Source organism: Tachyglossus aculeatus, chromosome X2 (genome assembly GCF_015852505.1).
Source record: "Tachyglossus aculeatus isolate mTacAcu1 chromosome X2, mTacAcu1.pri, whole genome shotgun sequence".
NCBI lineage: Eukaryota > Metazoa > Chordata > Mammalia > Monotremata > Tachyglossidae > Tachyglossus > Tachyglossus aculeatus.
In genome coordinates this window covers 29947758-29968333 of record NC_052100.1, presented here as the reverse complement: position 1 = coordinate 29968333, position 20576 = coordinate 29947758, and the positions used below count along the sequence as shown (strand labels likewise).

The 20576-nt window shown below is 52.7% G+C and overlaps 1 protein-coding gene across 1 annotated transcript in view; it reads right to left on the bottom strand.

The window, feature by feature from the left end:
* PARD6G (par-6 family cell polarity regulator gamma) overlaps positions 1 to 20305 on the bottom strand; it is a 54769-nt gene extending 34464 nt beyond the window's left edge. The window contains exons 1-3 of the mRNA XM_038770731.1: positions 20249 to 20305; positions 18124 to 18756; positions 188 to 410 (exon numbers count right to left, since the gene is read on the bottom strand). Of these exons, the coding sequence (XP_038626659.1) occupies positions 188 to 410; positions 18124 to 18756; positions 20249 to 20305 (913 nt within the window). The remainder of the gene's footprint in view (positions 1 to 187; positions 411 to 18123; positions 18757 to 20248) is intronic.
* Between the last annotated feature and the right edge of the window lie 271 nt (positions 20306 to 20576).

Below are 20576 nucleotides of genomic sequence, written 5' to 3'. Positions count from 1 at the left end.
ATAGATATGGACAAGTAAAATAAATAGAGTAATAAATATGTACAAACATATCCAGGTGCTGTGGGGAAGGGAAGGAGGTAAGATGGGGGGGGATGGAGAGGGGGACGAGGGGGAGAGGAAGGAAGGGGCTCAGTTTGGGCCAAGGCGAGGCCCCCCGCCACCGGCGCCGACCGCGTCGGCGTGGTACCTTGCCGCTGGATGAAGACGCGGAGCAGCGGGTTGGCGCTGGACACGGCCTTGAAGAAGTTATCGTCGTTGTTGATGGGCAGCAGGTCCCCGTGCACGTCCGCGTAGCCGATGAGCACGTCCAGGCTGGGGATGCGGTGGGTGTGCAGGACCAGCTGGTAGAAGTCCGCAAACTTCCCGGGTTTGTAGCGGTCCAGGGAGAACCTCCGGAACTCCGCCCCGAACTGCGGGGCGAGACGGAGGGGGGGGCTCAGCGGGGAAGCGGCTCCGTGGGAGGCCCGGGGGACCCTCCCGGGGGGCCGGGGCCGCTCCCCACCCGTGATAATAATAATTTTGGCATCTGTCAAGCGCTTCCTATGTGCAAAGCACTGTTCTAAGCGCTGGGGAGGATACAAGGTGATCAGCTTGTCCCATGCGGGGCTCACAATCTTCATCCCCATTTTACAGATGAGGGAACTGAGGCCCAGAGAAGTGAAGTGACCTGCCCCAGGTCACGCAGCTGACAGTTGGCGGAGCCGGGATTTGAACCCATGACCTCTGACTCCAAAGCCCGGGCTCTTTCCACTGAGCCACGCTGCTTCTCTATCTTAATCCCCATTTTTACAGATGAGGTAACTTGAGGCTCAGAGAAGTTAAGTGACCTGCCCAAGGTCACACAGCAGACTGGTGGTGGAGCCGGGATTCGAACCCATGACCTCTGACTCCAAAGCCCGGGCTCTTTCCACTGAGCCACGCTGCTTCTCTATCTTAATCCCCATTTTTACAGATGAGGTAACTTGAGGCTCAGAGAAGTTAAGTGACCTGCCCAAGGTCACACAGCAGACTGGTGGTGGAGCCGGGATTCGAACCCATGACCTCTGACTCCAAAGCCCGGGCTCTTTCCACTGAGCCACGCTGCTTCTCTATCTTAATCCCCATTTTTACAGATGAGGTAACTTGAGGCTCAGAGAAGTTAAGTGACCTGCCCAAGGTCACACAGCAGACTGGTGGTGGAGCCGGGATTCGAACCCATGACCTCTGACTCCAAAGCCCGGGCTCTTTCCATTGAGCCACGCTGCTTCCATCAGAACCCCATTATTCTTTCATTCATTCATTCATTCAATCGTATTTATTGAGCGCTTACTGGGTGCAGAGCATCATCATCATCATCAATCGTATTTATTGAGCGCTTACTGTGTGCAGAGCACTGCACTAAGCGCTTGGGAAGCCCAAGCTGGCAACATCTAGAGACGGTCCCTACCCAACAGCAGGCTCACAGTCTCGAAGGGGGAGACGGACAACAAAACATATTAACACGATAAGATTAATAGAATAAATATGTACAAATAGAGTAATAAATACGTACAAACATATATACATTCATTCATTCAATCGTATTTATTGAGTGCTTACTGGGTGCAGAGCTTGGGAAGTACAAGTTGGCAACATGTAGAGGCGGTCCCTGCCCAACAGCGGGCTCACAGTCTAGAAGGGGGAGACGGACACCAAAACATATTAACAAAATGAAATAAATAGAACATGTAAATATGTACAAGTAAAATAAATAGAGTAATAAATCTGTACAAACATATATACAGGTGCCGTGGGGAGGGGAAGGAGATAAGGCGGGGGGGATGGGGAGGAGGGGGACTTTCTAATGGCAAACTTTTTGGTCCTTTTATCCCATTCGGGCCCCACCTCTGTCTCCCACATCCCAGTATGGGAGACTTGTACTTCCCAAGCGCTTAGTACAGTGCTCTGCACACAGTAAGCGCTCAAGCTATCATTCTAGATTTCGACACCTGTTTGCATGTTTTGTTTTGTGGTCCGCCTGCCCCTTCTAGACCGTGAGCCCGTGGTTGGGACCGTCCCTAGATGTTGCCGACTTGGACTTCCCAAGCGCTCAGTACAGTGCTCTGCGCACAGTAAGCACTCATCATCATCATCAATCGTATTTATTGAGCGCTTACTATGTGCAGAGCACTGTACTAGGCGCTTGGGAAGTCCAAGTTGGCAACATATAGAGACAGTCCCTACCCAACAGTGGGCTCACAGGCTAGAAGGGGGAGACGGAGAACAGAACCAAACATACTAACAAAATGAAATAAATAGAATAGATATGGACAAGTTAAATCAATCAATCAATCAATCAATCATATTTATTGAGCGCTTACTATGTGCAGAGCACTGTACTAAGCGCTTGGGAAGTACAAATTGGCAACACATAAAGACAGTCCCTACCCAACAGTGGGCTCACAGTCTAAAAATAAATAGAGTAATAAATATGTACAAACGTATATCCATATATACAGGTGCTGTGGGGAAGGGAAGGAGGTAAGATGGGGGGGATGGAGAGGGGGACGAGGGGGAGAGGAAGGAATAAATACGCTCATAAATACGAACGAATGAATGGGAGTCCAGTCCAGGCCCCCGGAGGGCGATTTCCAGTGTCGTTTTGGGAGGAGAAAGGGAATCCAAGGGGAATCGAGCGGAGCCCGTGGGCGAGCCAGGCAGTCCGGCGGGGAGAATCCGGCCGTCCGGACCACGGCCGGCCTGGCAGTCCGGTGGGAAGGACGGGAAGCGCTCTGTACCTAGGAAGCGCTCAATAAATACGACCGCATGAAAGCCGGGGATGTGGGGATGTGCGGGGAGGGGAGAGAATAATAATGATGGCATTTAATAAGCGCTTACTATGTGCAAAGCACTGTTCTAAGCGCTGACGAGGGGTAGGTTCCTTAGTTCATCCGGAGAATGGGGACAGTCTCAGGCCCATCGAGGAAGAAAAGCGGGGTCGGAGCTACTGAGAGCTCACCTCCTCCACGAGGCCTTCCCAGACTGAGCCCCCTTTTTCCTCTCCTCCTCCCCACAGCACCCGCATATATGTTTGTACGGATCTATCACTCGATTTATTTTACTTGTACCTATTTACTCTTCTGTTTCTTCTGTTAACGCTGCGCATTTCGCTTTAATTCCGTTTGTTCCGACGACTTGACAGCTGTCCCCGTGTTTTGTCGTGTCTCCCCCTTCTAGACGGTGAGCCCGTTGTCGGGTAGGGACCGTCTCGACGTGTTGCCGACGTGGACTTCCCGAGCGCCCAGGACAGCGCTCTGCACATGGTAAGTGCTCAATAAATACTTTTAGACTGTGAGCCCACTGTTGGGTAGGGACTGTCTCTAGATGTTGCCAACTTTTACTTCCCAAGCGCTTAGTACAGTGCTCTGCACATAGGAAGCGCTCAATAAATGTGAATGAATGAATGAATAATAATAATAATGGCCTTTATTAAGCGCTTACTATGTGCAAAGCACTGTTCTAAGCGCTGGGGAGGTTGTCCCATGGCAGGCTCACAGTCTTAATCCCCATTTTACGGATGAGGTAACTGAGGCACAGAGAAGTTAAGCGACTTGCCCAAAGCCACCCAGCTGACAGTTGGTGGAGCCGGGATTTGAACCCACGACCTCTGACTCCAAAGCCCGGGCTCTTTCCACTGAGCCACGCTGCCTCTCTATAATGACGGTAATTGTTAAGCGCTTACTACGTGCAGAGCACTGTTCTAAGCGCTGGGGAGCTTACAAGGCGATCAGGCTGTCCCCAGGGGGGCTCACAGTCTTCATCCCCATTTTACAATCATTCATTCATTCAATCGTATTTATTGAGCACTTACTGCGTGCAGAGCACCGTACTAAGTGCTTGGGAAGTACAAGGCGGCAACATACAGATGAGGGAACTGAGGCCCAGAGAAGTGAAGTGACTTGCCCGAAGTCACACAGCTGATGGTTGGTGGAGCTGGGATTTGAACCCACGACCTCTGACTCCAAAGCCCGGGCTCTTTCCGCTGAGCCACGCTGCTTCTCGTGAATGAATGAGGGGCTTGCGCCCCAGAAGAGGAGGCTTTGGCGGGGCCGGGCCTGCGGCCCAGCGGGGAAACTGAGACCCCGGTGACCCCAAACCCGAACCCCTCCAACGGCGGGGGGGAGCCAACTGGCCGCCTCCCGCTGGGGGTGAGTGTTTAGGAGGGCAAAGACTCCCGGGAACAAAGTCTCCTCCCCAAAAGGACACGGGCCTCACTTCCAAGAACTCTTTTTCCCTCTCTGTTTCTCTTTCCCTCCCCGCACACCCCTGAGGAGAGTCGGGCTCCGGACGCTGCTGCTTCAGAAAAAAGAAAAAAAATAGCATCTTTGGGGCGCTTACGGTACGCGGAGCACTGGACTGAGCGTTTGGGAGAGTACGCTATAACGGAGTTGGTAGAAACTTTCCCTGCCCACAGCGAGTAAAGAAGAAAGTCTCCCGAGCTCTTAGTAATAATAATATTATTATAATGATGATGGCATTTATTAAGCGCTTACTATGTGCAAAGCACCGCTCTAAGCGCTGGGGAGGTTACAAGGTGATCAGGTTGTCCCAGGGAGGGCCTCACAGTTTTAATCCCCATTTTCCAGATGAGGTAACTGAGGCCCAGAGTGAAGCGACTTGCCCAAAGTCACACAGCTGACAACTGGCGGAGCCGGGATTTATAATAATAATAATAATGATGGCATTTATTAAGCGCTTACTATGTGCAAAGCACCGCTCTAAGTGCTGGGGAGGTTACAAGGTGATCAGGTTGTCCCGGGGGGCTCACAGTTTTAATCCCCATTTTACAGATGAGGGAACTGAGGCCCAGAGAAGTGAAGCGACTTGCCCAAAGTCACACAGCTGACAACTGGCGGAGCCGGGATTTGAACCCGTGACCTCTGACTCCAAAGCCCGCGCTCTTTCCACTGAGCCACGCTGCTTCTACGTACAGCGCACATGGTAAGCACTCAATAAGTATCGCGTTGTGGGCTGGGAACGAGTCTGTTGTTGCGTCGTCCTCTCCTAAGCGCTTAGAACAGTGCTCTGCACCCGGTAAGAGCTCAGTAAACACGACTGACTGAATCTCTGTATGTTCCCAACTTGTACTTTGGGCAAGTCACTTCACTTCTCTGGGCCTCAGTGACCTCATCTGTAAAATGGGGATGAAGACTGTGAGCCCCCCGTGGGACAACCTGATTGCCTTGTAACCTCCCCGGCGCTTAGAACAGTGCTTTGCACATAGTAAGCACTTCATAAATACCATAATTATCATTATTATTATTCTCTGGGCCTCAGTTCCCTCATCTGTAAAATGGGGATGAAGACTGTGAGCCCCCCGTGGGACAACCTGATCGCCTTGTAACCTCCCCGGCGCTTAGAACAGTGCTTTGCACATAGTAAGCACTTCATAAATACCATAATTATCATTATTATTATTCTCTGGGCCTCAGTTCCCTCATCTGGAAAATGGGGATGAAGACTGTGAGCCCCCCGTGGGACAACCTGGTCACCTTGTAACCTCCCCAGCGCTTAGAACAGTGCTTGGTACATAGTAAGCACTTCATAAATACCATAATTATTATTATTCTTCTTCTCTGGGCCTCAGTTCCCTCATCTGTAAAATGGGGATGAAGACTGTGAGCCCCCCGCGGGACAACCTGATCACCTTGTAACCTCCCCAGAGCTTAGAACAGTGCTTTGCACATAGTAAGCGCTTAATAAATGCCATCATTATTATTATTATTGTACTTCCCAAGCGCTTAGTCCAGTGCTCTGCACACAGTAAGCGCTCAATAAATGCGACTGAATGAACGAATGAACCAAAAATACCAGGGATCGACTGATCTCCGGAACGAGGCGCTCACCACTGAACTACCCCTTCCGGGCTGCAGGTGCTCAGTAGGGAGACACAGACCCAAACTTTTAACTCTCCTTCCTGAGCCCAGGCCAGTCGGTGGAAAGAGCCCGGGCTTTGGAGTTGGAGGTCATGGGTTCGAACACAGTAAGCGCTCAATAAATGCGACGGAATGAATGAATGAATGAACGAACTCCGGCTCCGCCAACTGTCAGCTGTGTGACTTTGGGCGAGTCACTTCACTCCTCTGGGCCTCAGTTCCCTCATCTGGAAAATGGGGATGAAGACTGTGAGCCCCCCGTGGGACAACCTGGTCACCTTGTATCCTCCCCAGCGTTTAAAACAGTGCTTTGCACATAGTAAGCACCTGTATATATGTATGTACATATTTAGTACTCCATTTATTTCTTTTGCTTGTCCATATCTATTCTATTTATTTTATTTTGTTAGTATGTTTGGTTTTGTTCTCCGTCTCCCCCTTTTAGCCTGTGACACCACTGTTGGGTAGGGACTGTATATGTCGCCAACTTGTACTTCCCAAGCACTTAGTACAGTGCTCTGCACACAGTAAGCGCTCAATAAATATGACTGATGATGATTATTTATTTTACTTGTCCATATCTATTCTATTCTATTTTATTTTGTTAGTCTGGTTTTGTTCTCTGTCTCCCCCTTTTAGACTGTGACACCACTGTTGGGTAGGGACTGTCTCTATATGTTGCCAACTTGGACTTCCCAAGCGCTTAGTCCAGTGCTCTGCACACAGTAAGCGCTCAATAAATACGATTGATGATGATTATTTCTTTTGCTTGTCCATATCTATTCTATTTATTTTATTTTGTTAGTATGTTTGGTTCTGTTCTCCGTCTCCCCCTTTTAGCCTGTGAGCCCACTGTTGGGTAGGGACCGTCTCTAGATGTCACCAACTTGGACTTCCCAAGCGCTTAGTCCAGTGCTCTGCACACGGTAAGCGCTCAATAAATACGATTGATGATGATGATATCCCAGTTATGGTTCCGCCCCAGGGAGGGCTCAGACTGCAGTTGGAGGAAAGGGAGGAGGTTCTGGGGGGGCCAGAGGAAGATGGGGTCCGGCTTGTAGCTTCCTCCGGCCTGGAAGAGGTAGTAATAATAACGATGGTATTTATTAAGCGCTTACTATGTGCAATAGGTAGTGAGAGGGCCCCCAAGCCAGCTTTCCCTTCCCCTCCTATCATCGCTGGCCAAGCCATTGTTCTCTGGGGTGGTCTCTCCCCTCCCACCCCAATGCCATCAAAAGTAGAGTATTTGTCCTAGATAAGTCGGGGAAAGCGGGGGTCTGCCATTGTCCGGCCCTAGCAGACCTTGACCACGCTCTGATTCACTCAATTCGGGCGCTGGCCTTTAGTGGACGCCTCCCCGGGGGCCGGACCCTCTCTCCGCCTCTCGTCCCCCCCGGGCTGGGCTCCACTTTGACCCCCCTCGCCCATCCGGGGTCCCCAAGGAGGTCTCCAGCGGGGCGGGCTTCCCGGTTGGGGAAGGGGTCCTCAGTGGTCCCCCCTGCGAGGGGCCGGGTCGGACACCGGACGGAGGGCACGAGGCTCCTTGCTGGACGCCTCCCGGTCCGGAATCTGGAATTCAGCCGGGATCCCCGAACGGGCCGGGGATCTCTCTGGGCGGCCCTGCCCTCCGCAGCCGGAGCGGGGGGCGGGGGGGGGGGGGGTCCTCCATAATAATAATAATAATAATGGCATTTATTAAGGCTTACTATCAATCAATCAATCAATCGTATTTATTGAGCGCTTGCTGTGTGCAGAGCACTGGACTCAGCGCTTGGGAAGTCCAAGTTGGCAACATCTAGAGACGGTCCCTACCCAACAGTGGGCTCACAGTCTAAAAGGGGGAGACGGAGAACCAAACCAAACATACTAACAAAATAAAATAAATAGAATAGATATGTACAAGTAAAATAGAGTAATAAATATGTACAAACATATATACATATATAAAGGTATATTTGTATATATATATACACATATATACAGGGATATTTGCTGAGCCCCTACTACGTCAGACACTGGGCTAAGCCCTGGGGTAGATCAAATGTACCCCCTTTTAGACTGTGAGCCCACTGTTGGGTCGGGACTGTCTCTATATGTTGCCAACTTGTACTTCCCAAGCGCTTAGTACAGTGCTCTGCACACAGTAAGCGCTCAATAAATACGATTGATGATATGAGCAGATCGGACCGAGTCCTTATCCCCCACTATTGAGTAGGGACTGTCTTTATATGTTGCCAACTTGTACTTCCCAAGCGCTTAGTACGGTGCTCTGCACACAGTAAGCGCTCAATAAATACGATTGATTGATTGATTGATCCCACACCGGGCTCCCGGGCCAAGGTCTCGGGGTGAGGGGCCAACGTGAGGGGGTGGAAGACGACGTCCCCCGGGTCGTAGAGATTGCGTCCCAGTCTCTCCATCTCTCTCCAGAATAATAATGATGCCGTCCGTTAAGCGCTTACTATGTGCCAAGCACTGTCCTAAGCGCCGGGGTAGATACAAGGTCATCAGGCTGTGCCCCGTGGGGCTCACAGGCTTCATTTCCATTTTACAGATGAGGGAAACTGAGGCCCGGAGAAGTTAATAATAATGACGGCATTTAAGCGCTTACTGTGTGCCAAGCACTGTTCTAAGCGCTGAGAGGTAATCCAAGGTGATCGGGTTGTCCCACGTGGGGCTCACGGGCTTCATCCCCATTTTACAGATGAGGTCACTGAGGCACAGAGCAGCGAAACGGCTTTCCCAAGGCCACACGGCAGACAAGTGGCAGAGGCGGGATTAGAACCCACCACCTCAGACTCCCCAGCCCGGGCCCTTTCCGGAAGCAGCGTGGCTTGGTGGAAAGAGAACAGAACCGGGAATCATTCATTCAATCGTATTTATTGAGCGCTTAGTGTGTGCGGAGCACTGGACTAAGTGCTCGGGGAGTACAAGTCGGAGACCCGGATTTGAGTCCCGGCCCCGCCACCGAGCTGCGGCGTGGCACGACCTCTCTGGGCCTCAGTTTCCAGCCCAGAGGACAGAAGAGATTCATTCAATCGTATTTACTGAGCGCTTAGTGTGTGCAGAGCACTGTACTAAGCATTTGGGAAGTCCAAGTTGTCATTCATTCATTCAGTCGTACTTATTGAGTGCTTACTGTGTGCAGAGCACTGGACTAAGCGCTTGGGCAGTCCAGGTTGGCAACCTATTCATTCATTCATTCATCCAATCGTATTTATTGAGCGCTTACTGTGTGCAGAGCACTGGACTAAGCGCTTGGGCAGTCCAGGTTGGCAACCTATTCATTCATTCATTCATCCAATCATATTTATTGAGCGCTTACTGTGTGCAGAGCACTGGACTAAGTGCTTGGGAAGTCCAAGTTGGCAACCTATTCATTCATCCATTCATCCAATCGTATTTATCGAGTACTTACTGTGTGCAGAGCACTGGACTAAGCGCTTGGGAAGTCCAAGTTGACAACCTATTCATTCATTCATCCAATCGTATTTATTGAGCACTTATCATCATCATCAATCGTATTTATTGAGCGCTTACTGTGTGAAGAGCACTGGACTAAGCGCTTGGGAAGTCCAAGTGCAGAGCACTGGACTAAGCGCTTGGGAAGTCCAAGTTGGCAACCTATTCATTCATTCATCCAATCGTATTTATTGAGCGCTTACTGTGTGCAGAGCACTGGACTAAGCGCTTGGGAAGTCCAAGTTGGCAACCTATTCATTCATCCATTCATCCAATCGTATTTATTGAGCGCTTACTGTGTGCAGAGCACTGGACTAAGCGCTTGGGAAGTCCAAGTTGGCAACCTATCCATTCAATCGTATTTATTGAGCGTTTACTGTGTGCAGAGCACTGTACTAAGCGCTTGGGAAGTCCAAGTTGGCAACCTATTCATTCATTCATTCACCCAATCGTATTTATTGAGCGCTTACTGTGTGCAGAGCACTGGACTAAGCGCTTGGGAAGTCCAAGTTGGCAACCTACTCATTCATCCGTTCATCCAATCATATTTATTGAGCGCTTGCTGTGTGCAGAGCACTGGACTAAGCGCTTGGGAAGTCCAAGCTGGCAACCTATTCATTCATCCATTCATCCAATCGTATTTATTGAGCGCTTACTGTGTGCAGAGCACTGGACTAAGCGCTTGGGAAGTCCAAGTTGACAACCTATTCATTCATTCATCCAATCGTATTTATTGAGCACTTATCATCATCATCAATTGTATTTATTGAGCGCTTACTGTGTGAAGAGCACTGGACTAAGCGCTTGGGAAGTCCAAGTGCAGAGCACTGGACTAAGCGCTTGGGAAGTCCAAGTTGGCAACCTATTCATTCATTCATCCAATCGTATTTATTGAGCGCTTACTGTGTGCAGAGCACTGGACTAAGCGCTTGGGAAGTCCAAGTTGGCAACCTATTCATTCATCCAATCGTATTTATTGAGCGCCTACTGTGTGCAGAGCACTGGACTAAGCGCTTGGGAAGTCCAAGTTGGCAACATACCAGACTGAGCCCCATCCTTCCTCTCCCCCTCCTCATCCCACCCACCTTACCTCCTTCCCTTCCCCACAGCACCTGTATATATGTTTGTACAGATTTATTACTCTATTTATTTATTTATTTGTTTTACTTGTACCTATTTATTCTATTTATTTTATTTTGTTAGTGTGTTTGGTTTTGTTCTCTGTCTCCCCCTTCTAGACTGTGAGCCCACTGTTGGGTAGGGACTGTCTCTAGATGTTGCCTGCCTGTACTTCCCAAGCGCTTAGGACAGTGCTCTGCACACAGTAAGCGCTCAATAAATACGATTGATTGATTGATTGATATAGAGACGGTCCAACAGCGGGCTCCCAGTCTAGAATGCTACGCGTAGGCGTGGAGGCACACTGAGGTACCCGCAGCCCGTGCTCCCGGCGTCCCGGACCAGAGATAAGCAGCCTCCCGGCCCTGGATAAGACACTTCCCACCCGGCTGCCCTCATTCCCACCAGGAAGGGCCCGGCTGGCTCAGCCACTCCTGGGAAACCCGGGAGTTCCCGGCCCCCTCATCAGTCCAGTGCTTAGAGCAGTGCTCAGCACATAGTAAGCCCTTAATAACTGCCATCGTCATTATTATTATTATTATCAGGGGTTCAAATCCTCCTCCCCCCGGACTAACCCGAGCATTGAACCGACTTGTACTTCCCAAGCGCCTACTATCAATCAATCAATCAATCGTATTTATTGAGCGCTCACTGTGTGCAGAGCACTGGACTAAGCGCTTGGGAAGTCCAAGTTGGCAACGTATAGAGACGGTCCCTACCCAACGGTGGGCTCACAGTCTAAAAGGGGGAGACGGAGAACAAAACCAAACATACTAACAAAATAAAATAGAATAGGATATGTACAGGTAAAATAAATAGAGTAATAAATATGTACAAACATATATACACACATATACTACAGCGCTCTGCACACAGTATGCGCTCAATAAATCTGATTGAATGAATGAGTGAATTGAACTCAGGCCTCTGGGTACAAGTCAGAGGCTAGGTTGGGGTTTCGCTACTCAGTAATAATAATAATAATAATAATAATAATAATGGCATTTGTTAAGCGCTTACTATGTGCAAAGCACTGTTCTAAGCGCTGGGGGTGGATACAAGGTGATCGGGTTGTCCAACAGTCTTCATCCCCGTTTTACAGATGAGGTCACTGAGGCTCCGAGAAGTTAAGTGACTTGCCCAAGGTCACACAGCAGACACGTAGCGGAGCCGGGATTCGAACCCATGCCCTCTGACTCCAAGGCTCGTGCTCTTTCCAATAATGACATTTATTAAGTGCTTACTATGTGCAAAGCACTGTTCTAAGCGCTGAGGGAGGGGATACAATGTGATCAGGTTGTCCTACGGGGGGCTCACAGTCTTCATCCCCGTTTTACAGATGAGGGAACTGAGGCTCTGAGAAGTGAAGTGACTTGCCCAAGGTCACACAGCAGACGCGTGGCGGAGCCAGGATTCGAACCCATGCCCTCTGACTCCAAAGCCTGTGCTCTTTCCAATAATGACATTTATTAAGCGCTTACTATGTGCCAAGCACTGTTCTAAGCACTGGGGGGAGGATACAACGTGATCGGGTTGTCCCACGGTGGGGGGCTCACAGTCTTCATCCCCGTTTTCCAGATGAGGGAACTGAGGCCCAGAGAAGTGAAGTGACTGGCCCAGAGTCACACAGCTGCCAGGTGGCGGAGCTGGGATTCGAACCCACGGCCTCTGACTCCAAAGCCCGGGCTCTTTCCGCTGCTTCTCTGTAGCTGCTGTCGAATTTATCGAGCCTTCGTGCGGAACTAAACACTGCGCTGGACGCAAGCAACCCTGTCCCGCGTGGGGCTCGGATCTAAGAGGAAGGGACGGCGGCTTCAGGAGGCCTTCACCTCCTCCAGGAGGCCTTCCCAGACTGAGCCCCTTATAATAATAATAATAATAATGGCATTTATTAAGCGCTTACTATGTGCAAGGCACTCTTCTAAGCGCTGGGGAGGTTACAAGGTGATCAGGCTGTCCCACGTGGGGCTCACAGTCTTCATCCCCATTTTAAAGATGAGGGAACTGAGGCACAGAGAAGTGAAGTGACTTGCCCCAAGTCACACAGCTGGCAACTGGCGGGGTCAGGATTTGAACCCATGACCTCTGACTCCAAAGCCTGGGCCCTTTCCACTGAGCCATGCTGCTTACTCTGTGCCAAGCACTGTTCTAAGCGCTGAGTGGTACTTGTTAAGCGCCTACTACGTGCCGAGCACAGTTCTAAGCGCTGAGTGGTATTTGTTAAGCGCTTACTAGGTGCCAAGCACTGTTCTAAACGCTGAGTGGTATTTGTTAAGCGCTTACCAAATCCCATCATGATTATTATTACTAGAATAGTGCTCGGCACATAGTGAGCGCTTAACAAATCCCATCATGATTATTATTATTATTAGGACAGCGCTCGGCACATAGTGAGCGCTTAACAAATCCCATCATGAGTATTATTACTAGAATAGTGCTCGGCACATAGTGAGAGCTTAACAAATCCCATCATGGGTATTATTACTAGAATAGTGCTCGGCACATAGTGAGCACTTAACAAATCCCATCATGATTATTATTATTAGGACAGCGCTCGGCACATAGTGAGCGCTTAACAAATCCCATCATGAGTATTATTATTACTAGGACAGCGCTTGGCACACAGTGAGCGCTCAACAAATCCCATCATGAATATTATTACTAGAACAGTGCTCGGCACATATTGAGCGCTTAACAAATCCCACCATGAGTATTATTATTACTAGGACAGCGCTCGGCACAAAGTAAGCGCTCAACAAATCCCATCATGAGTATTATTACTAGAATAGTGCTCGGCACATAGTGAGCGCTCAACAAATCCCATCATGAGTATTATTACTAGAATAGTGCTCGGCACATAGTGAGAGCTTAACAAATCCCATCCTGATTATTATTATTAGGACAGCGCTCGGCACATAGTGAGTGCTTACCAAATCCCATCATGAGTATTATTACTAGAACAGCGCTCGGCACATAGTGAGCGCTTAACAAATCCCATCATGAGTATTATTACTAGAACAGCGCTCGGCACATAGTGAGCGCTTAACAAATCCCATCGTGAGTATTATTACTAGAACAGCGCTCAGCACATAGTGAGCGCTTAACAAATCCCATCATGATTATTACTATTAGGACAGCGCTCGGCACATAGTGAGCGCTTACCAAATCCCATCATGAGTATTATTACTAAAACAGCGCTCGGCACGTAGTGAGCGCTTAACAAATCCCATCGTGAGTATTATTACTAGAACAGCGCTCGGCACATAGTGAGCACTCAACAAATCCCATCCTGATTATTATTATTAGGACAGCGCTCGGCACATAGTGAGCGCTTACCAAATCCCATCATGAGTATTATTACTAAAACAGCGCTCGGCACATAGTGAGCACTCAACAAATCCCATCCTGATTATTATTATTAGGACAGCGCTCGGCACATAGTGAGCGCTTAACAAATCCCATCATGAGTATTATTACTAGAACAGTGCTCGGCACATAGTGAGCGCTTAACAAATCCCATCATGATTATTACTATTAGGACAGTGCTCGGCACATAGTGAGCGCTTAACAAATCCCATCATGATTATTATTACTAGAATAGTGCTCGGCACATAGTGAGAGCTTAACAAATCCCATCGTGAGAATTATTACTAGAACAGCGCTCGGCACATAGTGAGCGCTTAACAAATCCCATCATGAGTATTATTATTACTAGAACAGCGCTCGGCACATAGTGAGCGCTTAACAAATCCCATCATGATTATTACTACTAGAATAGTGCTTGGCACATAGTGAGCGCCTAACAAATCCCATCATGAGTATTATTACTAGGACAGCGCTCGGCACATAGTGAGCGCTTAACAAATCCCATCATGATTATTACTACTAGAATAGTGCTTGGCACATAGTGAGCGCCTAACAAATCCCATCATGAATATTATTACTAGAACAGTGCTCGGCACATAGTGAGCGCTTAACAAATCCCATCATGAGTATTATTATTACTAGAACAGCGCTCGGCACATAGTGAGCGCTTAACAAATCCCATCATGAGTATTATTATTACTAGAACAGCGCTCGGCACATAGTGAGCGCTTACCAAATCCCATCATGATTATTATTACTAGAATAGCGCTCGGCACATAGTGAGCGCTTAACAAATCCCATCATGATTATTATTACTAGAACAGCACTCGGCACATAGTGAGTGCTTAACAAATCCCATCCTGATTATTATTATTAGGACAGCGCTCGGCACATAGTGAGCGCTTACCAAATCCCATCATGAGTATTATTTCTAGGACAGTGCTTGGCACATAGTGAGCGCTTCACAAGTCCCATCCTGAGTATGAATAAGTAGAAGAGGGTTTGGCCCCGGTGCCCACGTGTCGATGCCCGCGGAGCGGCTGTGAGATGAGATCCCGGTTGTTAACGGGGGGTGCTGGACTGGGCGGCTGGCATGTGGCATTCATTCATTCATTCAATGGTATTTATTGAGCGCTTACTGTGTGCAGAGCACTGTACTAAGCGCTTGGGAACATATAGAGACGGTTCCTACCCAACAACGGGCTCACAGTCTAGAAACGGGCTGGCATCGGCCCACCGAGGGATGACCCCCGAGAAGCAGCGTGGCTCAGTGGAAAGAGCCTGGGCTTTGGAGTCAGAGGTCACGGGTTCAAATCCCGGCCCCGCCACTTGTCAGCTGTGTGGCTTTGGGCGAGTCGCTTCACTTCTCTGGGCCTCAGTTCCCTCATCTGGAAAATGGGGATTAAGACTGTGAGCCCCCCCCATGGGACAACCTGATCACCTTGTAACCTCTTCAGCGCTTACAACAGTGCTTTGCACATAGGAAGCGCTTAATAAATGCCATTTTTATTATTATTATTATTATTATGACCCCGGCCTGCTCTCCCCGACGCATCCACTCACAGATCCAGGTCGTTTTTGGGGTGCAGCAGGAGGAGGGGGCCTCGGCGGGGAAAACGAGAGAAATGAAGCCGGTCTGGGGGTGTGTGTATGTGTGGCCCCCTAAAATATTACACACAGACATTCATTCATTCATTCAATCGTATTTATTGAGCGCCTACTGTGTGCAGAGCACTGGACTAAGCGCTTGGGAAGTCCAAGTTGGCAACGTATAGAGACGGTCCCTACCCGACAGCGGGCTCACAGAGAGACACCCCCAGACACAGGTCGTATTTTGGGGGGCGGGGGAAGGAGGAGAAAAGGGGGAAAATGAGGCCGGATTGGGGGTGTGTGTGTGTGTGGCCCCTTGCAACATTACATACACACCCAGGGACACACAAAGGCCCACACGGACGGCCAGAGACCCTGGTCGTATTTTGGGGTGCTGTGGGGGGTCTCGGCGGAGAAAGTGCAGGGAAGGAGGGGAAAGGAGGGAAAATTCAGTAGGTCGGGGGGGGGGGGGGGAGGGTGTGTGTGTGTGGGTGTGTGTGGCCCCGTACAACGCTAAACACACACCCACACGGACCCACACAGACCCAGGTCGTACTTTGGGGTGCAATCGGCGGAGAAAGTTCAGGGGAAGGAGCCGGTCTGTCGGGGTGTGTGTGTGTGGTGGGGGGGGGGGGGGGCCCACAACATTACACACAGACACACACCCCCACAGACACACACTCACAGATACGCACAGACACAAACAGACCCTGGTCGTATTTTGGGGTGCGGTGGCGGGGGGGGGGGGGTCTCGGCGGAGAAAGTGCAGGGGAAGGAGGGGAAAGGAGGGAAAATGAAGCCGGGCTGGGGGGAGGGGTGGGCCCGTGTGTGTGTGTGTGTGTGTGTGTGTGTGTGTGTGTGTGTGTGTGTGTGTGAGATTCATTCAATCGTATTTATTGAGCGCTTACTGTGTGCAGAGCACTGGACTAAGCGTCCCTACACCCCCCCACAAAGACACACAGACACACACACACACACACACACACACATATACAGAGACATTCATTCATTCAATCGTATTTATAGAGCGCTTACTGTGTGCAGAGCACTGGACTAAGCGTCCTTACACCCCCCCCATAAAGACACGCACACGCACACACACACACACACACAGCGACATTCATTCATTCATTCAATCAATCGTATTTATAGAGCGCTTACTGTGTGCAGGGCACTGGACTAAGCGCTCGGGAAGTCCACGTCGGCGACAGAAAGAGACGGTCCCTAGAGCCACACACACGCACACACAGACACACCTACAGAGACACACACACCTACAGAGACACACACACACACCTACAGAGACACACATAGAGACACACACACACACACACCTGAGACACACACCTACAGAGACACACACACACACACACACACACCTACAGAGACATACGCACCTACTGAGACACGCACAGAGGCATACATATACAGAGACAGACACACACACCTACTGAGACACACACACCTACAGACACACCTAGACACACACACACACACCTACAGGGACACACACACACCTACTGAGGCGCACACGCACCTACTGAGACACACACCCACACACACACCTACAGAGACATAGGCACCTACGGAGACACACACAGAGACATACATATACAGAGACACACACACACCTACTGAGACACACACACACACACACCTAGAGACACACACACCCCTAATGAGACACACACACCTAGAAAGACACACACACTTACAGACACACACACACACATACACACCCCTACAGGGACACACACACACCTACTGGGAAGTCCAGCCTCCCGAAGCAGCGTGGCTCAGTGGAAAGAGCCCGGGCTTTGGAATCAGAGGTCGTGGGTTCAAATCCCGGCTCCGCCACTTGTCAGCTGTGTGACCTTGGGCAAGTCACTTAACTTCTCTGGGCCTCAGTTCCCTCATCTGTAAAATGGGGAGGAAGACTGTGAGCCCCACGTGGGACAATCTGATTACCTTGTATCTACCCCAGCGCTTAGAACAGTGCCTTGCACATAGTAAGCGCTTAATAAATGCCATCATTATTATTATTATTACTGGGACACATACACACCTACAGGGACACACACACACACACACACACCCCTACAGGGACATACGCGCCTACTGAGACACACACAGAGACGTACATACACACAGAGACACACACACACACCGAGACACACACACCTAGAGAGACACGCACACAGACCTACTGAGATACACACACACCTACAGGGACCCACACCTACTGAGACACACACACCTACAGGGACACACACACACACCCCCCTACGGAGACACACACAGAGACACACACACACCTGAGACACACACACTTACTGAGCCACACACCCCTACAGAGACACACACACACACACACACCTACCGAGACATACGCACCTACTGAGACACACACACAGACACACACACACACACACACACACACACACAGAGACCCCCCCCTCCCCTCCCCCTCCCCCCGGCGGACAAAAGCCCCCCAAAGTGGGACGGGGGGAGGAGCTCGTGCCGCGACGCCCCTCCCGGGAGGGCTGCCCGGCGGCGGCGGCGGCATTCCTGGCATTCCCCGGCTTCCCGCCCCGGATCGCGACAGCCCCTCCCCCCCTTCCTCCTCCTCCTCCTCCCCCTCCCCCCCCCCCACCGCCGTGTCGCGACAGGCCCCGCTTGGGGGGCGCCTCACCTTACTCTTCACTTCCACGGCGGGGCAGCCGCCCAGCGGCCGCAGGCTCGGGGGCTTCGGGAGGCTGCGGTTCATCGCGGCGGGCTGGGGGGGCGGGAGGCCGACGGAGCGCGCGGGCCCGTGCGACCGTCGGCGGCGGGGGTCCGACCCGCACTGTCCGCTCGCACTCCGAAGGCGGCGGGGGAGGCACCCCAGGCCACGCCCCCAGGAGGCTCCGCACCAATAGGAGGCCGCAAACGCCGCGCGGGCTCCGCCCCCTTCCCTTGGCCCCGCCCCCAGGAGGCTCCGCGCCAATAGGAAGCTCCGCCCCCTCATCACCCAGGCCCCGCCCCCAGGAGGCTCCGCGCCAATAGGAGGCTCCGCCCCCTCATTCCCCAGGCCCCGCCCCCAGGAGGCTCCGCGCCAATAGGAGGCTCCGCCCCCCTCCTGCCCCAGGCTCCGCGCCAATAGGAGGCTCCGCCCCCCTTTTCCCCAGGCCCCGCCCCCCGGAGGCTCCGCGCCGCTCTCAGGCTTTGGCCCCGCCCCCAGGAGCCCCCGCTCCAATAGGAGGCCCCGCCCAGCTCCGGGCCCCGCGCCGATAAGAGGCTCCGCCCCCAGGAGGCTCCGCTCCAATGGGAAGCGCAGGCTCCGCCCCTTTCATTGGCCCCACCCCCAGGCGCCCCCGCTCCAGGCTCCGCGCCAATAGGAGGCCCCGCGCCTCTCTCAGGCTCCGCCCCCTTTCCTTGGCCCCGCCCCCAGGAAGCTCCGCTCCAAAAAGAGGCTCCGCCCCAGTCCCCGCCCCCTAGGAGGCTTCGCGCCAATAAGAGGCCCCGCCCCCGCCCCAAGGGCTCTGCTCCAATAGGAGCCCCCGCGCTGCTCTCAGGCTCCGCCCCCTTTCCTTGACTCCGCCCCCAGGAACCCCCGCTCCAATAGGAGGCCGCGCCCCAGGCCCCGCCCCCTATGAGGCCCCGCCCCTTCTTCCCAGGCCCCGCCCCCAGGAGGCTCCGCTCCAATAGGAGGCCGCTCTCAGACCCCGCCCCTCGCACCCCCAGGACACGCCCCCTTTCCTAGGCCCCGCCCCCTAGTAGGCCCCGCCCCGCTCTCAGGCCCCTCCCCCTCCCCCAGGCCCCGCCCCCCAGGAGGCTTCTTCTTCTTCCTCTTCAATCGTATTTATTGACCGCTGTGTGCAGAACACAGTGCTAAGCACTTGGGAAGTACAAGCCGGTAACATATGGAGACGGTCCCTACCCAACAGCGGGCTCACAGTCTAGAAAGGGGAGACAAAGAACAAAAAAAAACACATATTAACAAAATAAAATAAATAGAATAAATATGTACAAACATATATCCATATATACAGGTGCTGCGGGGAGGGGGAAGGAGGTAAGCGGCGGGGGATGGAGAGGGGGACGAGGGGGAGAGGCTCTGGTCGAATAGGAGGCGCCGCACCGCTCTCAGACCCCGCCCCTCTCCTTGCTCAGGACACGCCCCTTTCCTAGGCCCCGCCCCCTAGGAGGCCCCGCGCCGCTCTCAGGCCCCGCCCCTCCATCCCCAGGACACGCCCCCTTTCATAGGCCCCGCCCCCTCCATCCTCAGGACACGCCCCCTTTCATAGGACCGCCCCTCCACCCCAGGACACGCCCCCTTTTCATGGGCCCCGCCCCTAAGAGGTTCCGCGACGATCGGAGGCTCCGCCCCCTCCGTCCCAGGCCCCGCCCCCAGGAGGTTCCGCTCCAGAGGCTCCGCCCTCCTCCCCCAGGCCCCGCCCCCTAGGAGGTTCTGCTCCAATCAGAGGCTCCGCCCCCTCCCCCAGGCCCCGCCCCCTTGGAGGTTCTGCGCCAATGAGAGGCTCCGCCCCCTCCTCCCCCAGGACCCGCCCCCTGGGAGGCCCCGAGCCGTAATCAGGCTCCGCCTCTGGACCCAGACCCGGCCCCCCAGGAGGCTCTCCTTCAGTAGGAGGCTCCGCTCCGCAGTCAGGCTCTGCCTCTCCCCAGGCCCCGCCCCCAAGGTGCTCTGCTCCAATAGGAGGCCCCGCTCGTCGCACAGGCCCCGCCCCTCCCCTCCCCAGGCCCCCCCCCCTTTCCTAGGCCCCGCCCTCTAGGAGGCTCCGCGCCAATCAGGTGCTCCGCCCCCGGGTGCCACCGACAGGAGGCGGTGGTCCAATAGGAGGCCCCACGCCGCTCTCAGGCCCCGCCCCCTCCATCCCCGGGACACGCCCCTTTCCTAGGCCCCACCCCCTATGAGGTTCCGCGTCAGTCAGAGGCTCCACCCCCTCCTCCCCCAGGCCCCGCCCCCTAGGAGGTTCCACGCCAATCAGAGGCTCTGCCCCCTCCTCCCCAGGCCCCGCCCCTTAGGAGGTTCCGCGCCAGAGGCTCCGCCCCCTCCTCCCGCAGGCCCCGCCCCCTGGGAGCCCCCGCTCCAATCGGAGGCCCCGAGCCGTAATCAGGCTCTGCCTCTCCCCAGGCCCCGCCCCC